Source organism: Pyrus communis, chromosome 9 (assembly GCF_963583255.1).
Source record: "Pyrus communis chromosome 9, drPyrComm1.1, whole genome shotgun sequence".
Taxonomy (NCBI): domain Eukaryota; kingdom Viridiplantae; phylum Streptophyta; class Magnoliopsida; order Rosales; family Rosaceae; genus Pyrus; species Pyrus communis.
The window spans coordinates 26,519,445-26,540,642 of NC_084811.1; the positions used below are offsets into that span (position 1 = coordinate 26,519,445).

The 21,198-nt window shown below is 40.5% G+C and overlaps 4 protein-coding genes across 4 annotated transcripts; all 4 read right to left on the minus strand.

Annotated features, from left to right (window-relative positions):
- Positions 1 to 254: 254 nt before the first annotated feature.
- LOC137744839 (BTB/POZ and MATH domain-containing protein 4) lies at positions 255 to 4,152 on the minus strand. Its single transcript, XM_068484648.1, has 4 exons — positions 3,533 to 4,152; positions 2,684 to 3,029; positions 2,219 to 2,498; positions 255 to 772 (listed from the first exon to the last, which is right to left on the minus strand). The coding sequence occupies exons 1-4, from the start codon at positions 3,925 to 3,927 to the stop codon at positions 486 to 488; spliced, it is 1,308 nt and encodes a 435-aa protein (XP_068340749.1). The 5' UTR covers positions 3,928 to 4,152; the 3' UTR covers positions 255 to 485.
- A 1,463-nt stretch (positions 4,153 to 5,615) lies between these two features.
- Positions 5,616 to 8,260, minus strand: LOC137744840 (disease resistance protein RPV1-like). Its single transcript, XM_068484649.1, has 2 exons — positions 7,598 to 8,260; positions 5,616 to 6,546 (listed from the first exon to the last, which is right to left on the minus strand). Exons 1-2 carry the CDS (start codon positions 8,059 to 8,061, stop codon positions 5,760 to 5,762), a joined length of 1,251 nt encoding a protein of 416 aa, XP_068340750.1. The 5' UTR covers positions 8,062 to 8,260; the 3' UTR covers positions 5,616 to 5,759.
- A 2,139-nt stretch (positions 8,261 to 10,399) lies between these two features.
- Positions 10,400 to 15,780, minus strand: LOC137744837 (disease resistance protein RUN1-like). Its single transcript, XM_068484646.1, has 6 exons — positions 15,641 to 15,780; positions 14,575 to 15,187; positions 13,389 to 14,481; positions 12,994 to 13,269; positions 11,765 to 12,877; positions 10,400 to 11,487 (listed from the first exon to the last, which is right to left on the minus strand). The coding sequence occupies exons 2-6, from the start codon at positions 15,057 to 15,059 to the stop codon at positions 10,795 to 10,797; spliced, it is 3,660 nt and encodes a 1,219-aa protein (XP_068340747.1). The 5' UTR covers positions 15,060 to 15,187; positions 15,641 to 15,780; the 3' UTR covers positions 10,400 to 10,794.
- Positions 15,781 to 16,835: 1,055 nt separating this feature from the next.
- LOC137744842 (uncharacterized) lies at positions 16,836 to 19,248 on the minus strand. Its single transcript, XM_068484651.1, has 3 exons — positions 18,729 to 19,248; positions 18,490 to 18,619; positions 16,836 to 17,469 (listed from the first exon to the last, which is right to left on the minus strand). Exons 1-3 carry the CDS (start codon positions 19,167 to 19,169, stop codon positions 17,234 to 17,236), a joined length of 807 nt encoding a protein of 268 aa, XP_068340752.1. The 5' UTR covers positions 19,170 to 19,248; the 3' UTR covers positions 16,836 to 17,233.
- Between the last annotated feature and the right edge of the window lie 1,950 nt (positions 19,249 to 21,198).

Here is a 21,198-nt window from a genome sequence, read left to right on the forward strand (position 1 = left end):
ACGATAAGAAAAATGTTACACTGACATTAAGAGTGGTGAGCAAAATACACTCGGAATCAATCGGAGCCACACCAAAGGCATGATAACTTATGTACATTTTGTTTTGAAAATCTCCGCCTTAGGCGTTAAGCCCCTTATTAATCTCTAGGCGTTTGGAAATTAAATAAGTACGTCTAGATCCGCTTAGACGCCCGTCTAAATCGCAACTCTCGCTCAAACAGATGCATTAGCCGCATCACCTATCGCACTAAATGCACTGCAAAAAGCACAATTTTCTTGGTCACTTTCCCTAGCGTTAACGTTTGCAGCTTTACAAACACAAAAATTACTCTCTAGTTCATCAAACAAATAAAAAAGTTACAGAAAAAATAACAACAGCCATGCTTTTTCTTATTCTGTCATACATTCTTCTTTTATCACATAGTTTTGCTAGTCATTTTTCCTTCCATCTACTCGCATTCAAACCAATACACACATCCTCCACGTCAATCATCTTGCCTGGGACTCCTACTCCTACTCCTACCTCTCGCATCGCCACCGTCGGAAAGCGGGGCCCAAATGCTTTGACTTCTCTCGCCTCCGTTTTCCCAGGTTCGTTGCCTTACGCTCCTGTCATTCGTATCCCCTCCGTCAGAAAACTGGGCCCACACACTCCGAGTCTTTGCCCCTCCGCTAAGTTCCTCGTCGCATCCAGCGACTGTCTTCAGCAGCTCTGACTGCAGCAGCGGGCAGTTTTCCTTGAGATACTCAAAACCATCCGATTCCATGACGGCTGCATCAAACATGTCAATCAGAAAGTGTAGAAATCATAAGTGAGCACAGAGAATTAGGACACTGGCATGTAAAGTGCAATAGAAACGACAGGCACCATTCTCGATTCCCAGGTTTTCGGTAACTGCAGGATCCCCAAATTTTGATCGTAAGAACTCACTTGTAATCTAAGCTTAAGATTTTGATATTTGTATAACTAAATAAATTGACAACGAAATACTAAAGTGAATGCACAATCGTACTGCAGATTCATCACAAACACAGAGAGGAGGGGAAGGGTGGGGAGAACAGAGTGGTTGATGGCTCTACTTCATAAAGCAAACAGCAAAAGCATATCATCCTTGTTTTGGGAAAATAATGCCTACTGTTTGTAATTTCACTCCCACAATATGTACTTTCAAAAGTAAAAGCATAAGCAATCAAGGCAGCAAAAGCATATCATTATTGGTTATATGCAATTTGACTCCCACAATCTGTATGTTAGACTCACTGTTATACGGCAGGTCCCACTTGCATGTTGTTTGATTGCTCATACAAAACCTCAATTAGTTTTGGCGAGCAACATAAACCTAACCAGGAACTACAAGTTATCCCAGATATGAAACACTTAAAGCTGCTAGAGAAATCAGAAAGCTCGAAATTGAGTCAGAATCAGATAGGTTCCCTACTCCTACCATCCTCAATCTGTCCTTTTGCTATTGGGTAAAAGGGTCTGCGTGAAGTTGGAAGATAAGTACCCCTTATGTTTGTTATGCACTATTTGATTGGGTCAATCAGCTGCTTTCGTGTATTTGCATAGGGGCAGATGGAGAATCGTGATGGCAATGGAAACAAATCTTTTTTATTTTCCAGGAAAATAATAATATTATCGCAAAGAGAGAAAACTACAGAGGACCAGTATATACACAAAAGGCACTTAAAAAGCAGCTGCTTTCCAATTTGAAAAGTTTGTAGAGAAGAAGTATCCCTAAACTTGAAAGAAGTAGACCAGTTTGTAGAGAATGAATTGGTTCTTCAAATTCATTCATATTACTACGAAACTCAAAATCCCAACTCAATAGAAACTGAGAAGGAATAACATACACCCTAGCTATGGAGAAATTGAGATGCTGTGCTAGACTGTATAGTCTAGGAACAAAAAGGCATAAGGCATTTTCCAGCACCTACCTCTGTTCCCAAAACCTGACCCTTTCATCATTACCCACCAAAATTGGAAGCAAGAAGAAAAACGAGTTAATCCCTCGAGAAATGTCTTTCCATGGGCTCCGACTTGATCCCTTAATGACTAGACTGGAATCCCAGCAGCTGCACTCCCTAATTATTTCTGATAACAGTATACAGTATACCAAAAGGACACACACACAACTTATCCTGATTCAAACCCCTTACCTACCCCTTACATAAAGTAAGAACCATGAGAACAGAAAATTAAACAGGGAGGACATACCAACTAGGTTTTCAGCAGCAAACTTTAGGCATACAGACTTTAGATCCATAGCACGATAACGGTCGGCCAAGGCCAGAATAATGGCAACAGAATTAACAGACATAATCTTGCAGAGAACAGATTCACACATCAGTCTGAGTCGAGGTAAGCCATATTTGTCTGATGCAGCTAGCAACTTCGCAGCTAATCCATCAGATAGAGATGACATGCACAGTGAACTTGCATCTGACAACTCTTCATCTTCAATAAGGTTATCCGTGTATATGAAGTGTAGCAATGCCTGCTCAGACAGCACAAAAGACATTAGATAGGAAAGCAGGATGAACTTTGTTCATAGGAAGCAAACCACCTAGGATAAACTGGTATTATATTATTTCCAAATGCCAAATGACATACTACAACAAATACAACTCAATCTTACAAAAGCATAATTTTAAAGGAAAAGAAATGGTTGAGAAGCGTTACCTTAAAGACCTTGGGATCCATATCTGTAACAACTATATCATGATTCTCTTCTTCCGTTCCATCAAAAAATTCTTTTTCAAATAAAGGAGATCTAGCTGCCAATACTAGCTTGTGAGCATGAAACCTTTCACCACACACATTAAATGTAACATCTGAACCTTCCTCATTCTCCAAAAGCATACCAAAATGATCCCCAATATCAGAATCGGGGACATGTATTGAGTGCAATCTTGAACTATCTATTGCAGAAACCACAACACCAACAGTGCAATTGATTTTCAAGCAATCATCCTTGAGGAAACTAGATGATTCGAGCAGCGTCCTTCTGAAAAATCGTTTGTAGCCCCTAAAACCCAAGTGCAAATAAGTTTACTTTAAAATGTATAAACAATACGGAGTTCAAATAGCATTACATAAAATCTACATATCAAATCTGTTAGTAGTCAAATACCATCCATTTCTAAGACAAAAACACAATTGATTACAAATAGCAATCCTGCCACGCCTACCAGTACCAAAGTAGCTATTCAAAATCCTATTCCCAATCTAACAAACTGCCAGTCTCATCGAAGAACTGCAAGAATTCATTCATTCACAACATGCATAAACTCATTTCCAATTAAGTAAAGCATGGAATTAGCGAAAAACTGCGAAAAAAATATTCATTAATAACATAAGTAAACTAATTTCCAATTGTATACAGCATAGAATTAACGAAAAATTGCGAAACACATTCATTCACAACATACACAAACTCATTTCCAATTAAGTAAAGCATCGAATTAGCGAAAAATTTCGAAGAATTGAAATGAACCCAGAACAAGAAACCAGCAAAGTGAAATTACCCACCACATGCTGCCCCTGTACTTGAGGGTGTAAGGCCCGCTTTCGAGGGATCGATCGAAATGGCTATGGACCTTGTGCTTGCCATTAGGACCCTGATCAACGAGAGTCAATTCGAAGAGAGCTCGAACGTCGGTGCCCTCGGAGGCGAGGGCAATGAAGACGGAGACGTAGGCGGAGTTATCCTCAGGGTTTTTACCATCAGGGTAAAAATAGATGGCCCATTGAAACCCTCCGACGGTGAAATTCTCACTGGCAATGTGCTTTCCGACCCCAATTCCTTTGGCCAAGGAATACCCTTTGATGATGAAGTTGTGGGACCCATTAACGGTTTCCGTCACGAAGCGCGAGCTCGACGGCGACGCCAGAGACCGGCCGTTCTTCTGCCTGCCGGATATCATCTGTTTCCGAATTGGGGATTGCAAGCTCGAAATCTGCAACTTCACAATTCCAGCAGTAACAAAAGTAGGTCAAAAGCTTTTGACTGGAGAATTTGATTGATTTTTTTTCCTAAGATTTCTTGCAATTTCTGAGATTTTTTGTTCTTTTGGGTGTGTGGTTTTGGCGGTATTGATGGATTTCACCTGAGAAATTGGGATTGTGTTTTGGCTTGAGAAAGAAGCCGATTTGGTATGTTTCTCAAAGTTTCCTTTTTCCATTTTAATTTCTTTTTATTTTTTAATACGCGGGTAAAAACAATTTCGTTCCACTATGATAAGTGATGAAATCTTCTGCACCTAAAATGATCTCTCGTAATTCTATTTGGAAAAAGATCTTCGTTGGATCTATTTTTTAGTGAATTTGAAGATTTTGTAATTGTAATTGTTTATCGTATATCGTGCGATCAGAAATGACTTAAAATTTTAAATTATATAAATAAGATAGAGAATATTGCTAATAATTGAATAATTCATTCATAGAGATAATAGACACAATTCACATGGATATAGTAAATCTTGCTTGGGTTGCTTTACTAGACTGACGATCTTACCAGTTTTGTTCGTAACAAAGGTCGATGCTACCACATCGAACCTATTGTTGGAGAAGAAAATCAATTTATTGCTTATGTAGCTTAATCCTTGGACCTTTTGAAGATTATTTGGTTACATCACTTGAGGTAGTGAGCAAAAATTTTCCCAATTAAATTTGGGGTGTGCTATCCACACACCTCATTTTACTTCTTACACACTCTTTGATAATTTATGTCCGTTGATCTTCTTCAATTCATCCAATCCGACGGCCGAAAATTAAAAAGATGTGTGAGAAGTAAAATGAGGCATGTGAATATCACATGCCTTAAATTTAATAGTCAATGTAACTTAGTCCACCTTATGTTATCATTAATTTATCAATCTAGCCACTTAATAATACGGCCGAATTATATTTTTCCTCAATTACAAGTGAAAAATCTTAATTTCGAATCTTAAATGTAAAAATTCGCAACCAATTTATTAGGCATGGTTTTCGTGTTCGTTTTCAGTTTCTTTAAGTATTTTATCTGCATCAGAAAACTTCTTGTAGCAATATCATGCACCTTAATTGGGTCTCACTCCTCTTTTCGTAATCCCAATAACTTGTAGGGTGCATTTTTTCTCATCACTCTTAAGCAATGGTAATGTTCATCATTTTATTTATTTACGTTGTATAAGTTTAATTTTGAGATATTTATCCACAACACAAATTTTAAATTTTAAGTTCATATAACGGAGATACATAAGGTGCAACACCATCACCAAGGCCGGTTAGAAAAATATTTCCAATTTTGAGATCACAAGCGTGCATGGGGAGTCTTTCCCTCTCCACATGAAAGAAACATCCTACAATGATGCTCATTACCCTATTTATTTAAATTTTAAGATTAAATTTCGAGATATGAGTAATGAATAGACACAAATATCAAAATTTAAACTCATCTAACGTCATTAATAGGGTGATGAGCATTACCACTATTTGAAGGTGGTGTGCAAAAATGCACCCCTCAAAATTAACGCATGCACTTTATTTTGATGATACTAGAAAGGTTTACATCGACTAATGAGATATTTTAACTCCATTAACTAAATTAATCTCGGAATTTCGACTAAAAGGGTGAATGCTCTAAAATAATTCATTAATCTTTCTTTTCTTTTATACAAGTGACATTACGGAGGGGAAATCAAACTCAGGACCTCGACTAAATAGGTGAACACTCTTCACCAACTGAGCTACAAGCCCTTACACGTCGAACAATTATTCATTTCAAGTAATTCCACGTGCAAGGAACTTGTGCTAGTCTATTTACTGCGCTTCTCCATTCAACTAAACTCCTGCCAAACAAGAAAGACCCCAAAGCTTCAAGCGCAGACGGAAGGCCGCGAGCATGATCCAACACAAGCTCGCACAGCTCTACATACTGCTCCTCCGGCGGATGGCCTTGCTTAAACGCTTTCCAACAAAAAAGGCGAAGCGCTTCTTCGTGATTCAACGCCTGTGCCCTATAAATCCTGTCAACACGGTATCTGTTCAGCAAGTTTTCATCCCTGGTTGTTACAATGATTCTACTTCCTGCGCCAAACCAATCGCGGCTCCCAGCCAAGGCTTCTAACTGTTCTAACCGATCCACGCCATCAAGAACGAGAAGAACCTTCTTATAGCGCAGTCTGTTCCGGATTGCATTGACTCCTCTATGTACATTCCATATCTTAATACTCTTATCCATGAGGATTTCCGAAATAAGTTGTTCCTGTAAAGGAACTAGGCCTTGTTTTTCATAAACTTCTTTTATGTTAGCAAGGAAGCTGCTGCCGTTGAACTGACCAGATACCCTGTCGTAAACAACTTGAGCAATTGTCGTCTTGCCTATACCTTTCTCCCCGTAAATTCCTATAATGCGAACATCGTTCACCCCCATATCCAAGCAGAGATTCATTTCCTCCACTCGGGAATCGATTCCAAATAAATCCTCGGGCACGCTTGAAAGCTTTTGGCTCAATTGATTTGATATCTCTTTGACAATCTCTTGGATAACTTTTGCCTCGTGCCTGCAAAACAGACAGCAAGAACTTTGTGTGTGAGGACTGAGGAGTCAACAATAAGGCATAAACACACAGATACGTAGTATAGTTTAGTTTCTTCACTGAGACTGAAAATTTGATTGAAAGAAGTGAGCCACGATTTCAAGCATCATGTAAAAAATGCACTCTGATTCCGTATAGAGCAGCACATTACTCACTTGAGAGCAACTTAGCTACGTAATTTCCTTGAAATTACGTAATGCAAAGAAAGCAGGATCCAAATTCAAAATGAAATCTAGCATTCACATTTCGTGTCCGCTAAGTAAATGAAACAGTCTTGGTTATACTGACATACAGTGAAAAATATACACAGCTCGAGTAACTTAAAAGCTCCAAATGCTGTTTTCAAAAACTCAAGTCTGATTTTTTCTCAAATATCACATAGAAAACATGACTCGATCCTCGAAAAGGACGGACTTATATGCACAATTCGAAAGAAATCTCTGTTCCGGTTATCTAAAATTTGATAACTGAATACAATTTCCTCTTTTTTCAACCTATTTATGTAAAGGGTAAACAATGCCAAACTTTATCCTATAGTAGGTGTGCTGCGTCTGCTCAGAATTTCCATTCGGCAACACTGTCTAAGTAGTTACCTTATTTATGTGCTAAACCATAGGAGGAGTCAATCATAATTATGCATTGAACACAATCCAAATATCGTTATCTATGTGAGTTGAATATGAAACCTCGCTCTTAATGAGTACCATTAAGTACTACCGTACTAGACCCAGGTGTTAGTGACGATTAATCAGTCTTTTTTTCTTCTAAAAAGAGGACCGGCTAGTGGCCGAAAAGACTTATAGAGGCATTTCAGCCTTCCTTGATCACTAACGTATGATTCACTAGCGCCAAAAATCGAATATAGGCTGTGCCAACGCCAGGCGTTTCAACTTAACTAACAAATATAGTAGACCACAATTAAATTAACTAATTTTAATCTTTTTTATGCCAATTAGTGTGGGATTAGGCGAGCGGAACTACGTATAAGTAATTAAATTGGTTGCTGACAACTTACTTGTTATACAAATCCCACCCAGAGAGGCTGGCTGCATCTCTCAATGCACCTCTCCAACTCTCCACCTTGTCCATGAAATCCTCCTCATGCTTCCTGAACGCCTTCTCAAAATACTCCCCCCTCTGCTTCCTCACATCCGACGGATCCACATCGTAGAACACCGGAAAAACGATCTGGCCCGTCGATTTCATGCACCGGAGGATCTCCACGAGCTCGTCCAAGCACCGCGCCGAGGCGGCGTAGTTTTTCGAGAAGACCACGATCGAAAACCTTGATTCTCCGATCGACTTGAAGACCTCGGAGGAAACGGGCTTTCCTCTCTCGAGTGCCTGATCGTACCGGAAGGCGATGATCCCCTTCTGGTCTAGGGCGGCGCAGAGGTGGTCGGTGAAGTTACGGCCGGTGTCTTCGCCGCGGAAGTTGACGAACACGTCGTAGATCCACCCTTCGTTTTCGTTCTCCATTTCTTGAAATTCAGTAGCTCTCTGAGATTTTTGAGATTCGAATTCGATGGAGGTTTGGCTGTGCTTGTTGACTTATATTGACTTTGTTCTGCCGCGTTGGGAATTTGGAAACTCCTTGGAATTCTCGTGGAAGATGGAGGGAAGGAGGAGAGGCATCGCCAGGCAAAAGTGGAAACTCAGCTTCTTTCGTAAGCAAACGTGTGGGAAGCGCGCGTGCGGTTATATCATCCTCGGATGCGGTCCGGTTTGATGCGGTTTGACATTAAAAACATTTAGCGAGTTGATTTGGTTCGATTTTGATCAATATCAATAAAAAAACTGTGACATCCCACATCGCCCAGGGGAGTGATCCTTAAATGTATATTCCCATCCTTACCTAACGCGAGGCCTTTTGGGAGCTCACTGGTTTCGGGTTCCTTAGGAACTCTGAAGTTAAGCGAGAAGGGGGTTAGAGCAATCCCATGATGGGTGACCCACTGGGAAGTTGCTCGTGAGTTCCCAAAAACAAAACCGTGAGGGAATGGTAAGCCCAAAGTGGACAATATCGTGCTACGGTAGTGGAGCGGGCCCGGGAAGTGATCCGCCCCGGGCCGGGATGTGATAATTTGGTATCAGAGCCTAACCCTGGCCATGGTGTGCCGACGAGGACGTCGGGCCCCTAAGGGGGGTGGATTGTGACATCCCACATCGCCCAGGGGAGTGATCCTTATCTGTATATTCCCATCTCTACCTAGCACGAGGCCTTTTGAGAGCTCACTGGCTTCGGGTTCCGTAGGAACTCTGAAGTTAAGCGAGAAGGGGGCTAGAGCAATCCCATGATGGGTGACCCACTGGGAAGTTGCTCTACGAAGTTAAGCGAGAAGGGGGCTAGAGCAATCCCATGATGGATGACCCACTGGGAAGTTGCTCGTGAGTTCCCAAAAACAAAACCGTGAGGGAATGGTAAGCCCAAAGCGGACAATATCGTGCTACGGTGGTGAAGCGGGCCCGGGAAGTGATCCGTCCCGGGCCGGGATGTGACAATTGGTATCAAAGCCAATCCTTGGTCGGAAATGTGCCGACGAGGACGTCGGACCCCTAAGGGGGGTGGATTGTGACATCCCACATCGCCCAGGGGAGTGATCCTTAAATGTATATTCCCATCCTTACCTAACGCGAGGCCTTTTGGGAGCTCACTGGCTTCGGGTTCCTTAGGAACTCCGAAGTTAAGCGAGAAGGGGGCTAGAGCAATCCCATGATGGGTGACCCACTGGGAAGTTGCTCGTGAGTTCCCAAAAACAAAACCGTGAGGGAATGGTAAGCCCAAAGCGGACAATATCGTGCTACGGTAGTGGAGCGGGCCCGGGAAGTGATCCGCCCCGAGCCGGGATGTGACAAATTGGTGAATTGTTGTATCCCATATCGCCCGTGAGGGCGTGGTCTTTGGGCCTTATATTTCCATGCCCAGAGCTTTAACTTCAAGGAGGCCTTTTGGGGCTACGGCCTGCAAGAACAAAACCGTGCGGTAGCTGGGTGGCTGCGACATAGTCCAGGCCCAGAATGCCAAAGCGGACAATATCCGAGAGGTTGGAGTCTGCGATGTGACAATTTGGTATCAGAGCCAGACTCACGATCGTGGTGTGCCGACGAGGACGTCAGGCTCCCTAAGAGGGGTGGATTGTTGTATCCCACATCGCCCGTGAGGGCGTGGTCTTTGGGCCTTATATTTCCATGCCCAGAGTTTTAACTTCAAGGAGGCCTTTTGGGGCTACGGCCTGCAAGAACAAAACCGTGCGGTAGCTGGGTGGCTGCGACATAGTCCAGGCCCAGAATGCCAAAGCGGACAATATCCGAGAGGTTGGAGTCTGGGATGTGACAAAAACATTCAACGTTTCATGAATTTTAACTTTCCAACATTCTAATTTGATCAAAAGAATAAGTTTTTCAGAACACAAAAATTCATGCTAGTGTGCTAGCAAATAATTTTGTTAGTTACAATGTCATGTAAACATAAAATACAAACAAATCTCCAATTGATAATAGTCATAAAACTTATAACGTGATAACGTTAATAATATGTTAACATGTGTAAAATAAATAAACTAATAACTAAAATATATATAATCAGTTCGGCTTAATTTTAGTGGGTTTCAAAGGTAAGAAAACCGAATAAAAATAAATAAATCTGTTCGGTTTGATTTTTAAATTGTTTAACTTTTGTCTGGTCAAAATCAAACCAAACTGATCAAATGGTTCAAATTGGTCGGTTTGGTCAATTTAGTCGTTTCAGTCAGTTTGATGCTCATTCCTACCTTCATCTCATTTTAGTTTAGATGAGGATCCCTTGTAACGAAAAACGGAAACTGTTTAGTACTACGGTGTAATTGTATTATTTTCTCGCTTTCAAAGAGTTTGAACCAAATCATAGAATATGGACATTAGACACCCAAATATTTATAAATTAGTCCGCAGAAATCCTTGACTCTAACTGCAGATCATGATCAACCATTCCATCATCTCATTGTATTTGCATCTCCCATTTCTCATCAGCGGTTTCATGGCGGCAGTAAAAGAATTCGAAGCGGCAGCGGCGGAGACGGCAGCACAGAACTAGAACACGAAGAACGGGGAAGTGAACTTCTGTTACCCAGAAGTTACTTGGATCTGTATTACTGCTTGCTGGGAAGCCCTAGTACGGACGACTGAAGAACAGGAATACCGCATACTTTATGACAGAACAGACACACATTAACTTTAGCAATAACTTGACAGACAAGGAACCCGGGAAAAGCAAAGTTGCCAAAGAATCAAAAGTAGCAATCCAACCAGAAAGGCTCTGAAGAATTTGACTGCATTTCCAATCATCGGATTGACTTTCCCGCTTTCCCGGCGTTCGACTTCATCATAACACTCGTAGATATCACGACTTTGTCCAGTTATTATGGCACCTCTTAGTCCTACTGATGATTCATCAAAATCAGCACGGAATATCTCCTCCATGTCTTGCTCGTATACCAGACGGAGCCCACACATTTTCACCTCTAAGCCAGGGACACTGGACTTGAACGAAGCCTGAATGTGTCTACATTTCCACCACTCAAATGCACTCTCTGGAAACCCGTTGCGCGTCAGGTAGCACAGCCAAAGGTGATCTGACTCGATCCATATGTCTTTGGTGAAGGGAAAAACAATGCCAGGGCTCATTGTACCTTTGTCAGTATCCAACTCACACCGAATCTTTGGATCATCTGTTGAATTCAAATCTACACGGCGGATGGTTGCATTCTCGCAGACTCCGAAAACAGCAGATACGGCAACTCCCTTGAACTTACTACTGCACCAATGTGGACGTACCTCGATACTTAATGAAGTGCCCACACTCTGATGTGTGAACCATGTTGGTATTTCACTTCCAGGAATAGCACTACTGAATCCAGCAAATGGTTCCTGTACAACAATAGGTACAACTTTTATCACATGTTTACTTTGCAGCAATATGTATGCGAGGTATGAGTATCATTCTCATCCGGACATATCATTCGTTTACTAACTCATAAGAATGAAAAAGAAGGTTCCTTGTTAAAATTACGTATGCCAATCAGGTACTGATGAACTGCCTACCCTGCCTTGTTCATCCCATACCTTAAGAATCATGTGAAGTGTGTGTGTGTGTGTGTGTGTGTGTGAGAGAGAGAGAGAGAGACAGAGACAGAGACAGAGAAACCTGAGAATCAGCTTTCATTGATGATTGAAGATACTTTCTGAGCATGAGAAAGGTCAGGTTAATGCCTTCATTCCCTGCCAATCTATAGCAGTTAATAAAACTGAACCCCGCCCACACCGAACTGCCTGCAGACAATGGATTTGAAAACGTTTCCAGTGACAAACAATCTTGCGCCATTAGTTCTCTTACACTCGATGGAATGTCTGGCAATAATTGAAGCCTCTTGCAACCATTTAAGTTCAGTTCTGTAAGCTTTGTAAGTTGACTGATGCTTGCAGGTAAACTATCGAAGTTGTTTCTATTCAGATTTAGCTTCACCAATGAGCTTAAGCAGCCAAGATCCGAGGGAAGTATTCCTTCTGATAGATTGCAGTCGCTTAGATCAAGTTCCGTTAATGAATGTAAGCTTGACAAACACGGAACCAGAAACCCCATAGAATCTTGACGTCTTCTCATGACCAATGTGGACCAAAGGGATGAAATCCACGGAGTAGATGGCAGTCCATTACATCCGCGGAAAGATAATAACTTAAGGTTCTTCAAGAGTTCAACAGAGGGTGGTGCTTCTCTTATAGCTGTTCCACCAATATCAAGATCCTCTAATGATTCTAAATGCCCCAAGTTATCAGGCAGTTTTTCAAGTTTTGAGCAACCAGATAATGCAAGAACTTTAAGAGACTCCAACGAACAAATGGAGCTCGGAAGATTCACAAGGCCTTTACAGTCTCTCATACTTAAATATACAAGGCTGGGTAGATGGTCAATTGTTGAGGGAAGTTCTCGTATAGCTGTACCATCTAACGACAGTTTGAACAAGTGTTCCATATTTCCAACAATCTTAGGGAACTTTTTGAGTTTTGTGCAACCAGAAAGAACAAAAATTCTGAGGGACTTCAGTTCTATGGAGCTTGGAAGACTTCGAAGACTTTTACAATCTTTCAGATTCAACAAAACAAGTCTTTTAAGCCCTGTGATGGACGGGTGAATATCAGATAAACTTGTACAACCTTCGAGGATCAGCCTCTCAAGGTTTGGGACTTCACTAAAATCCGGGGTCTTGATGAGACTTTGAGAGTAACTTAGCTTAATGATTTTCAACTTCTCCAGAGGCTTCTATACATCCAGAAGAAAGGGAAAAAAAAAAAAAGCGAAAAGGAAGAGAAATTAAATTAGCATTTACTGATTTGCAGGCTTTTTGATGAAATCACATGTATAACAATCCACAGTACCTTTATAACTTTCCAGAGTTCTTCAATGCGGCTATTACACAAGCTAAGTTCGAAAAGTTTTTCTGGTCGGAAATTTGATGGGAGAGATCTTGAAGGATATCCGTGCCATTTGAGAACTCTTAACTCATTCGAGAGATATGTAAGCTCTTCGGAAAGGTGCACATTACCTAATTTGAGCATCCGCAGTTTGTTCATTTTAGAGAAGGCCTCAGTGCTCGTGTGAACCTCCTCGTCTGCACGTGAAGTTAGGACTAAGCCTTCAATGACTTCGGTACCCTAATTAACAAGAGAAAACATCAAGACAACTGCATGATATAGCAGACTAAGTAGAACAGATTATAGTTTTGCTTAGTCGTATGTTAGTATCTGAATTCAAACTGCACCAAATCTCTTACCTTATTATTCACTAGTACATCATAGACATCCTCGAAAAGCCACAACCTGCTGCGTTTTCCCGGCTCGCTACGAGATTCTTGGCGAACAATTTCCCAACCCATCTCTTGTAGTAAATCATGCATACATAACATGTTATACGAAACACTTATGAGAGACTTATCACTTAATACTCTTATTCCAATATCTGAATGAAAGCCAAAGCTGTCAAGTATCTTTGTTACTCGAGCTTTGTTCTTCCACTTAAAGAAACAAGCGATATCTAGGAACATGTTTCTCTCCATCTCCTCTAGTCCTTCAAAGCTTATTCTAAGTATATCGAAAACTGTTATGTTGGGAACTTCTTTTAGTTTATCCAATGCAGTTTTCCACTCAGATACATTCCTGCGAAACAGAAAGGACCCCAAAACTTCAAGCGCCAATGGAAGACCATTAGCATAATTTAAAACAAGGTAGGAGAGGTCTAGATATTCTTTTTCCGGATGGTCTTTTTTAAATGCTTTCCAACTAAAGAGCTCAAGAGATTCATTTTGATTCAATTCCTTAGCCTTGTATATTTGATCCACTCCATGGCGAAGAAGCAAATGCTCATCTCTAGTTGTTATGATGATTCTACTCCCCAAACCAAACCAATCATGTTTTCCTGCTAACTTTTCTAGCTGTTCTGATTGATCCACGTCATCAAGAATAAGAAGAACCCTTCTATGCCGCAGTCTGTGTCTTATTACACTGGAACCTTTGAAGACATCCCATACATTTACATTTGTTTCCATCAGGATTTCGGAAATCATTTGTCTCTGTAAAGAAACTAGTCCACGCTTTTCGGAAACCTCTCTGACATTAGAAAGAAAGCTGCTACCATCAAATTGGCCCCAGATTCTGTCATACAGAACGCGAGCAATAGTTGTCTTACCTATTCCTCCCATCCCGCAGATCCCTATAATGCGAACATCATCTAACTCTGTACCTAAGTACGTATTTATTTCCTCCAGACGAGATTCTATTCCAACGAGTTCCTTGGAAACTTGTGAGAATGTGTCACTCAGTTTACTAAATATTTCTTGAGAAATTTCACGGATAACTTCTGACTCGTGCCTGCAGGACAAGACATTCTATGTTTTAAGCAAGCAGTAAGCACAAATCAATGAGTGAAAATATTCCGAAGGGCAAAACCAAAAGCTTGATTACCTATCTTGTACATGCCATCCAGAGAGATTGGCTATCTCCGTCGTTGCAGCCCTCCATCTCTGCACCTTCTCTACATTTCCCTTGAAAGATTCTTCGTGAGTAGCAAACGCTTTCCCAAAACTCCCTGTTTGTTTGCGCACCACAGACGGATCCACATCATAAAAAACAGGAAAAACTGTTTGTCCCAGTTCCTTCATGCATTCGCAAATCTTACTAAGCTCATCCAAACACCATGCTGAAGAAGCATAGTTTCGCGAGAAAACAACTACCGCAAACCTTGATTCTTCGATTGCTTTGAGGAGTTCCGGGGCAATGGATTTTCCTCTCCCAAGTTTGAGGTCGTCTCTGAATGTCATGATTCCCTTGAGGTCCAAAGCAGCATACAGATGGTCAGTGAAGTTCTTGCGAGTGTCTTCGCCTCTGAAACTAAGGAAGACATCATATGTGCATTGTGTTGGATGCGTTTGTATGCTACTGGAAGCCATTCGGAACTTAAGAGCTTCTCGGATTCAAGCTAACGGAGACAAATCAGACAACATTGACGGAAAGTTTCTTGTCAATCACAACTCTTGGATCAGTGTAATATGCAGGTGAATTTCAACTTTGGGAATCCCTGTGAAAGTGGAAAATAATAGTGATGAGAAATGCCCAGGCAAACCATTAAAGAGTTTATACAATATTTTGTAAAAGAAGCAACCCTAAACCAACAAGGCTTCCCACTTTCTGCAGGCCGGAAAACATCTACCGTATGCAGCCTTACCCGTGCTTCGCAAAGAAGCTGTTTCCACGACTCGAGCCTGTGACATTTTGGTCACAAATGAGCAACTTTCCGTTACGCCAATCCTCACGTAAAGTGGGAAATTAATCTTTTAATTTTTTGTTAAATCATGTCACTAATACACAACTTAACTATGGATATAATAATTCAGATGGTTCAAGTTGTCAAAAACTTAATTGAATGTGTGTTCTCAGGTTTTTTGTTTTGTTTTGTTCTTTTTCCTTTTTAATTTGGCAATCTCTTCATCATGATTCATATACACACAAATAATGCAACAAATTCACATACCAGTTACGTCGAACAGCAGCAAAGCAAAGCAAGGGCCTCTCCTCTGCAGCTTCTGCTTCTGCTTCTAGAGAGAGAGAGAGAGAGAGAAAGTAGAGAGAGAAACCAGTGAAATCCCAGCACTTCCTAGTTCTTTGTATTTGCTTCACTTCATGGTAAAGTTGTACAGAACCAACGCCAAAAATAATAAAAAATAAAAAACGTTCGAAAAGTATTAGGATAGGATGGAAATCCAGGAGTATGAATGATTTGGCCTAATCGTAGAAGGCCACGTCGTTTAAGAAATAGAATTAGGGGGTTTATCATTACTATTACATATTTGCCCTCTAAACTTTTGGGTTTTTACCAGTTTGGGCCCTTACCCCTTTTTTCATCCCATATTGATCTAAACTTTTGAAAATGCACTTAATTGGGATAGACAGTGAATTTCGTTACATAAGTTCAAAAAATGACATATAAGATTTTTTGAAGGTAATTTGGGTAACTTGTCTACTGTGATCAAAATGTCCGTCTGTGATATTATTAAGAAACAAATTATTATAATTTCAAACAGACGGATCAAAAACTCACATCACTATTATACATTCGCGACTTGCACTTTTGCTGAAACAACAATGAGGGGATTGAGAGAAAGATAGGTTTTACAATGAGGGGATTGAGAGAAAGATAGGTTTTCTTCATGAATAATTCATTTTCTATTTTAACCTGTACAAAATTTGAAAGTTTTCATTCATCAAGTACATTGAGTCTAGTCAGTGATCTAATCCAATCCAATCTTAGACACCAAATGAAGCCTACAATTTCAAGTTGAGAACACCCTACAATGATGATCTTTAGTTTCTGTTTTCGTTTGTGGGGATGCGTAGTAAAGTTTGTTTGGAAATGCTTTTAAAATTGTTGAAAGTCATGCTCATAAAAATATTTTTGGAACTAATCCTTAGTAAAAATGCAAGTAAATAAAAAAAAACATTTAAAATGTTTCTTTTTATATGCTTCTTACAGGAATTACACTTTCAGTGCTCTTAAAACTAAAAGACATTTTCGCTATAAAAACACTTCAAAGCAAGCCAGTAATCGTTTCCATGGTCTTTGGGATATTTGAACTTGTTATTATTGTTGCTATGCTTTGCCATACAAAATTTTGCTCAAAACAGTTGAACTACAAAACCTTCGAATGAGAGAAATTGCAAAAGAAACATCAAAATTGAGCATTCAAATAACATATTTGATCTGTCTTGCTGCCTATTCAGAACACTGGCATATACATTGACAACACATTCAGAAACTACCATTCTTATTATCATAGAATCCTGGCTCAGATTCACAAGAATCACGAAGCAGAACCAGTTTCTTCCTCTCTCAAACGGCATCCTTCGCCGCCAAACCACATTTCCCCCCACCGAAGTGAAATATACCCACAAAATTGCAAAAAAGAAGATGAAAACTCACAGTTGCATTCCATCAGCTTGTCTTCCACGACCATTACAAGATCAAAAGATATGGGTCGAACAACATGTAAACATGTTAGCTGAGAAGGGATATAACGCCGGAAGCCATTTTTCTTAATAAGGAGCAACCAGAATCCAACGACCGCAATTATTTAGAGTCTTTGTCTTTAGACTTCTTTTGTTCAGAAACCCTTGCTCCCGTGATCTTACAAACAGGCTCATCCTTTGACTGGAGAAGCTTGAGATCTGGATGAACTTTGAGATCTCCCATTACTATCTTTTGGTTAACATCCAACTCGCTCAGATCCACATCAATATATGGAGGAATCACATCAGCAGGACAAAGGAACTTTACGGTCCTCTTGATCGTATTTAGACAACCATCTGCCAAATTGTCAAATGTCACGGTTTAACTTAACTTGATAAGATCATCAAAGCAATATGAATAACAATGCAAACTGATTGAAAGTAACCAAAACAGCAAACTTGATTCTAAGTACAACAAAAACCATAAAGTACGACCCTTCACGTACTAAATTTACAGTACATAATATATATCTTAGAATATGAAAAGGAAGCCATTATCAAATTTTCGTCTCCCTCTATAATTGAACCTCTAATTTACCTCACCCGCAAACTAATTTGCAACTAACCTTCATGTCCATGATTTTGAAAATGATTATACATAACACAGAAAGCAATCTACCAAAATCAATACGAAGAACCACCTTCAAAAATTTAGACGCACTCAACTCTTGGAAATGGATGGTGAAAATTGTTTCCATAAAAGCGAAACTTTTTTCTTTTGACCAAATCCTTGTATAATCCCTGACAACTTCCGGGACTTTTCAACCTAATTTTAGTTACGGATTTGAACCAATAACATGCTCCACAACAAAACCTTTGTATGCTCGAACAACGATATTAGGAATTACAGCTGTGAGACCAAAACTTCCAATCATTTCATAATCTCTTGCAAGAAACAATGACTTCCCACATAAATTCTCAAAGCATTTAAGATTTCAGAATGTTCCATATCCACAAAGGCTTGTAATAATCCGGAACTACAATCTAAAATCTGATAATATCTGAATGCTATGTTGTGTTCAAAACAGGCACCTACATTCTTCTTTTCTATATACGTTTAAACATAAAAAATCGAGGAACACAACAACGGAATTATGAGAAAGGAACAGTGGGATATAATCCGAATGAGACCAAGTATCATATTTTGCTAACTACAACAGTTTGTTATATGCACAACAGAATGGTGGCAATGTTGAATCAAAGCATGGCATACACAACAAGAGGATAGAAACAGACAGTGCATGCGAAAATTCGCAACAACGGAATGAAACAAATGAAATCCCATACAACAGATAGAAAAAAGGTGGTTTCTTTTACTTTTCTTCAATCCAGGAGAGACATCGTCTCCTCGAAACACAAGGGGAATCTCCACTTTCAACAAAGCATGAGAAGGAGCCCGTATGAAGGTCACATTCAGCGGTGCGTCCGTCGCAGAGTGCAGATGAATCTAACAAAAAAACACAACATTTGATAAACCCTAACAGCAAATTAAATTAAATTAAATTGGATTAAATTTGTTTAAGTTATTAGAGACTGCAGAGTGTAAGACTACATACCGAGCGAGGCAAAACGCGGACCCGTTCAACGACGTCGTTTTCAGAGTCGAAGTCGGAGCGAACCTCGAGGTCGAAGAGCCTGGAGAGGAAGAAAGAGCGGCCGAGATGACCAACGAGCTTGCGAATCTGGTTGGTCCGCACAGAAACGAGGCGCTTGTTGCCGCCGTGCTGGCCGTCCTCCTGCTCGAAAATGATGCTGGGGACGCGGCCGGCCTTGCGCTCTTTGGCGGCGATGCTCTTGCCGGAGGTGGTGCGTGGGACTGCGAAGATGGTCTCGGCGTACTTCGGGTCGGGTATCGGGAAGGATGTGGAGGATTCGAGGTCGCGGTCGAGTTCGGGGTCCGGGTGGAGGAGGGCGGCGGCGGATGATTGGGTGTAGCGGCGGAGTTGGACTTGGAGTGCTTGGGTGAGGACGGCGGCGCACTGCCTCTGGAGGAACATTTTGGAGTGGTGGGCCACTGAGGACTGAGGAGAGTGGAGAGGAAATGAAATGTTTGGGGTTTAGGAGGGTTTTTCCGTTGAACCCACAAGCGAGTGGGGATTTACTTTCTGCGGCTGGAGACGTAAAAATAAATAAAAATCAGGAAATCGAAAAAGAAGCAAAACTTTGAGTTATGTCACATCCCAGTCCAAGACGAATCACTTTTCAAGTCCGCTTCATCACCGTAATATGATATTATTTGCTTTGGACTTACCGTTCTCTCACGGTTTTGTTTTTAGGAACTCAAAAGCAACTTCTCAGTGGGTCACCCATCATGGGATTGCTCTCACGTACTACTCGTTTAACTTCGGAGTTCCAATGGAAACCAAAGCCAGTGAGCTCCCAAAATGCCTCGTACTAAGTAGGGATGAGAATATACATATAAGGATCACTCCCCTGGACGATGTGGGATGTCACAATCCACCCCCCTTAGGAGCTCGACGTCCTCGTCGACACACACGCGGCCAGGGTTAAGTTCTGATACCAATTGTCATATCCCGGCTCGCGACGGATCACTTACCGGACCTGCTCCACCACCGTAGCACGATATTATCCACTTTGGGCTTACCATCCCTCACAGTTTTGTTTTTTGGAACTCACGAGCAACTTCCCAGTGGGTCACCCATCATGGGATTACTCTCGACCGCTACTCGCTTAACTTCGGAGTTCCAATGGAAGCCGAAGCCAGTGAGCTCCCAAAAGGCCTCATACTAGGTAGGGATGAGAATATATATATAAGGATCACTCCCCTGGACGATGTGGGATGTCACATATTTTGTGCTTATCATCATAAACCTTCATATAAAAAAATCATTCTTTAAAAATCATCAAAAAATAAACAAAGGCTAAAACCATTTAGTTAATTTATTATAGCAAATACACAGATATAACGGTTCATAATAATTTTATTAATTTCATTTATTTGTTTCTATATAGTTTGATGAACGACCTATTTTTGCATAAACAATCTTTATAGAGTGATTTATAATATAAACAAAAGAACGATTCCAATGAAGATAAAAGCACACTCTCTTGGAGAAAAAAATACATACAGCATCATGAATCCTTTGTATGAGAGGGTAGGGGTTTGCTATTGTTATGCTTTGAAAAAAAATTGTTTTTAGTGTGCTGTGAGAATAAACTCATTTTTGCTGCTTTACGTTTTCAAATTTTTTCACCTAAAATTGTAAAAATAAGCTATTTTTAAATGTTTACCAAATACCTTTTTAAGCTCAACTTTTTTTTTATTCACTTTTTATAAAAATCCCTCGATACCAAACCAGTACCCTATGTCAATCATTACCACTTAAGAAAATCTACTCGATCTGTGCTCCCCACGACATTCTCATGTGTGAAATCATCCCACTCTTTCTTTGTGAACTTCCTTCGGTTCTGCACCTTGTGGAAGGTTGAATATTACTCTTGTTGACTAGGTGCCCTGGAAGATGGGGACATGACACCTGCAACAAACAGAAACAAATAGCATAATTTAAAAAGAAAATCAATAAAAAAAATTTGAAAATTTTGAATTTTAATGATAAGAATAAAATAAAAGGTAAAATGAATAGTATTAGGATTGACTTTTTAGTGTAAAAATATGATTTTTCGTTAAAGTGAACAGTATCGAAATTTTTTTGTTAAAGTTCCTAATTTAAAGTGTACAATGGTACGCTGACCATACACGCCTACACTCTTGCATGATTTATAAAGCTGAAATGGGAATGGATATTCTGCATTGTGACATCTCACATCGTCCAGGGGAGTGATCCTTAAATGTATATTCTCATTCCTACTTAGCGCGAGGTCTTTTGGGAGCTCACTGGTTTCGGGTTCCGTAGGAACTCCGAAGTTAAGCGAGAAGGGGGCTAAAGCAATCCCATGATGGGTGACCCACTGAGAAGTTGCTCGTGAGTTCCCAAAGACAAAACCGTAAGGGAATGGTAAGCCCAAAACAGACAATATCGTGCTATGGTGGTAGAGCGGGCACGG